Genomic DNA, 3,139 nt, shown 5'->3' with positions numbered 1-3,139 from the left:
CGTGGAGGGCATCCAGGATGAGATCCAGCGCGCACTTGAATTGGATAGGTTTGTGCTGCACGGCGGCTGTAGGCTGCAGATGTGAGTGCAGCGCTCTGTATAAACTCGATCGTCAGAAGTTTCTAGTTGACGAATCATCAGAGAAGCTCGCACCTCCTCAGCCTCCTCAGTCTCTCCCCTGCATCAACGAGCAACGCGCCCATGCCGCCTGAGAGAAAGTCGGCAGCAATGTGCTCAGGGCGGCCAGCGAGGTCCGCGCCATGCTTCTGCATGATCTCTACCGCATCCTGTCTCCACACTCCGTGAGAAATTGAGGTAAAGGTAACACGAAGCGACTGGCCTTGTAGCTGTTGATAATGCACACGACCTGGTTACCTCGCTTGTACGAGAACACGGGACCATATGTCTTCGCCATCTCCGCATATTTCATAGGCGCCCTTAGTACCTCATCAACGGTCAATCTATCATAGAGCAACTTGGAAGCAAGACCACTCACTTCGGCCCAGGTTCAAACCAGCTTACATCAGGGCCTGGTGGAAGTGGGACAGCCTTCTTCGTGCTCTGCACAAAGCGAGACGCCACGCTGATAAGTAACAGCACACAAATTAGCGTGAATCCCGGTATCTGGGCATTCTTCAGTGCATTTTCGAGGAAATAGGCCATGGTACCGCAAGCTTGAGGTCGAGCACAGGGTCATGCTTGAGGTGTATGCGCAAGACGTGGGATATATACCCGTCAGCCCTTCTCACCAGGCCGTGTGACCGCCGCGTGGGCATACCCCATGACGGAAGACGACATCCATTTACATAGCTCACAAACGCTATCCTGAGAAGCTGGCCTCTTGTAATGAACACTCTACAACTCCCGCAAGGTGAGTGAACAAACTGTGTATAAACATGATATCTGATCATTGGGATGTGAGACGAACTTTTTCCCCGACACTGCGATAACCACTTTCCGCTACATCTTGTTCTGAGCCTCAAGGTATGTACAGGGTCCGTTATCTTCAGTGCCGTGCGTACCGCAGACTCCAGAGGCACGCGATGGTACCAAAACGAAAAAAGGGGAGAAGTGTAGAGGATGTGACAGGGTGTATACGGCATATCTAGTAGACACGCTTGAATAGTGGTACAAGCTGGCGCTCGTTCTCGTCGAGGGTCTTGTATATGCAACGGCACTTGATTGTCGACCTCAGGTGTCGAGAAATTGTGCTGCAGATGAGTGCGTGTTTCGCCCAGCTCCCGTCGTCATGCTGTTGGGAAACGATGTGAGGGTGTGCACAGACGCTGAGAATAGTCTTCCGCATACCCCAGTGAAGTCCTCACGAGCGTGGGCACCATAAGCTCCTTGCAGGCGGCAACAGCAGTGATGGACTGGACTGCGCACTGAAAGAGGTTGCGGAGCTCAAGAGTTTCAATGAAATCAGAGTTCCAGCTCATAGCGGTCTTGTCCTAAACGCCGATTTGGTCGTAGCTCTTGAAGATTGAGAGACCTTCTGGTGACTCTCGTCCAAAGACCTATGTATACTGTTAGCAAATGTGCGCATACCAGCCGCCCGCTATATACGCACCGGAAGACAGCAGCGTCAGTGTGCATAGCCGCCTGCATGTCAAGACGGATCTTGGCAGCAAAGGCAGGGGTAGGGCCATCGGCATTCCTGACCTTGTCGGAGTGCTCGGCACTTTAAAGACCAGTCTCGTCGAAAATCCTCTTGTGAGGCTTATCCAGAGTCAAATTTTCCCTGATGTGGTGAGTGCAAGCATGGCCGACGACGACGATGTCAAGGAGCGAGTTGGCACCAAGGCGGTCCGCGTCGTGGACAGAGACATGTGCAGCCTCACCAGCACACTCAGCCAAGTTTCGAGCCTCGAGCCCGTCGACTTCAAGTTGACCATCAACATGCGCTCCGTAAGCATAGGAGTTAGAAGAAGACGAGATGCCACGAAGCAGCAGCAAGGCCCGAAGGAGGTGGTGGTAGCAAGAGCGCAGAGGCGTCAAAGTGATCACATCCGCCCGTGCCAGCGTCTAGATTTTTTCAAGCGCTGGAGGGCGCGCCTTTGCTTCGCAATAGTTCGAGGAATGCATGAACTACTAGCCCTGAGTTTTGTTCGCCTAATGCCTAAGCCAGATGGGAGCGTGGCATGATAGATATCGGGTCGTCTGTAAATATCATCTCTCTGCAAACCTGAGCTATCTATGTATTTGAGGAAATAATTCGAGTTTATTGTCAAATCAAACCGTGCAAAACCTATCACTTAAGTAAGACTGGTACGCAGTATGCGTAGTGATAGCGTTACCATCGGCATCGTGGTTTTCTTGGCTATCACTATATCAGCCCAGAGTCGCCCTCGACCCTGCAGGCCCAACCTCAACGACGAGACACATCGCGCTGTAGATGAAACTAAGGGACGCCTCATTGCCATAGGCCACATAAGGTGCGCTTCGCCTCGGCACGTCCGCAGGCTGCAGCTCCGTCGCCCATCGCACGGCAAGATCCCGTTTCGGAATGTTCTCGCCGTCGTGCCATTCGCGGTTGACGCTGATGACCTTCCCGTGGTAGAACTTGCGCAGGTGGTCCAACGGGTGCTCGTCTTCGTAACATTCCGAACCGGCGACCCCCGGGCACATCACGATCATTTCCCAGTCGCCGTGATAGATCATCTGCAGCGTCGCCTTGACACTACGGGCATCCCCAGATTTCAGGGGGCCTGAAATGTCCCAGACAAGGCATCCGAAATGTAACATTTCAGGAGACTTTCCAGCAACTTTCCCGAGTGCTGAAATGCTCACTTTTCTGTCACTTTTGAGGCAATTTCTCTTGTCGGAAAAGGCTGTCTGTCACGCGCTTTGAAATAAACCCGAAACATCCCAGTTAGGCAGGCTGTACTGGTCATATGAGTGTCCCGGAAATTGCCGGGAAAGCCATCATTACTGATGGCTTTGTAATACATTTCAGGACATCAGGAACAAGCGCTTTCGGAGATTTGGAAATTTAATGGACCAAAAAACTGATGATAGTCCTGAAATACTCTTAAAATGTCTCGAGCAGATATAATTAAGGTGCTCATAAAATGTATGTAACAAATTACCTTTTATGGTTGCTGAAACTATAGCTGCCATGTCCATTTCAGGCCCATTT

At 51.6% G+C, this 3,139-nt stretch overlaps 2 protein-coding genes across 2 annotated transcripts; both read right to left on the bottom strand.

Annotated features, from left to right (window-relative positions):
* Positions 1 to 1,105: 1,105 nt before the first annotated feature.
* On the bottom strand, positions 1,106 to 1,439 carry PHACADRAFT_202752 (uncharacterized protein; the record flags this gene model as incomplete). The annotated part of the gene is made up of 2 exons (XM_007402900.1): positions 1,106 to 1,252; positions 1,326 to 1,439. The coding sequence occupies 2 exons, from the start codon at positions 1,437 to 1,439 to the stop codon at positions 1,106 to 1,108; spliced, it is 261 nt and encodes an 86-aa protein (XP_007402962.1).
* An 892-nt stretch (positions 1,440 to 2,331) lies between these two features.
* Positions 2,332 to 2,745, bottom strand: PHACADRAFT_202751 (uncharacterized protein; the record flags this gene model as incomplete). Its single annotated transcript, XM_007402899.1, has 1 exon — positions 2,332 to 2,745. The coding sequence occupies one exon, from the start codon at positions 2,743 to 2,745 to the stop codon at positions 2,332 to 2,334; it is 414 nt and encodes a 137-aa protein (XP_007402961.1).
* Positions 2,746 to 3,139: the final 394 nt, after the last annotated feature.

Source organism: Phanerochaete carnosa, assembly GCF_000300595.1.
Source record: "Phanerochaete carnosa HHB-10118-sp unplaced genomic scaffold PHACAscaffold_536, whole genome shotgun sequence".
NCBI classification, from domain to species: domain Eukaryota; kingdom Fungi; phylum Basidiomycota; class Agaricomycetes; order Polyporales; family Phanerochaetaceae; genus Phanerochaete; species Phanerochaete carnosa.
This window is presented reverse-complemented; position numbering and strand designations above follow the sequence as displayed.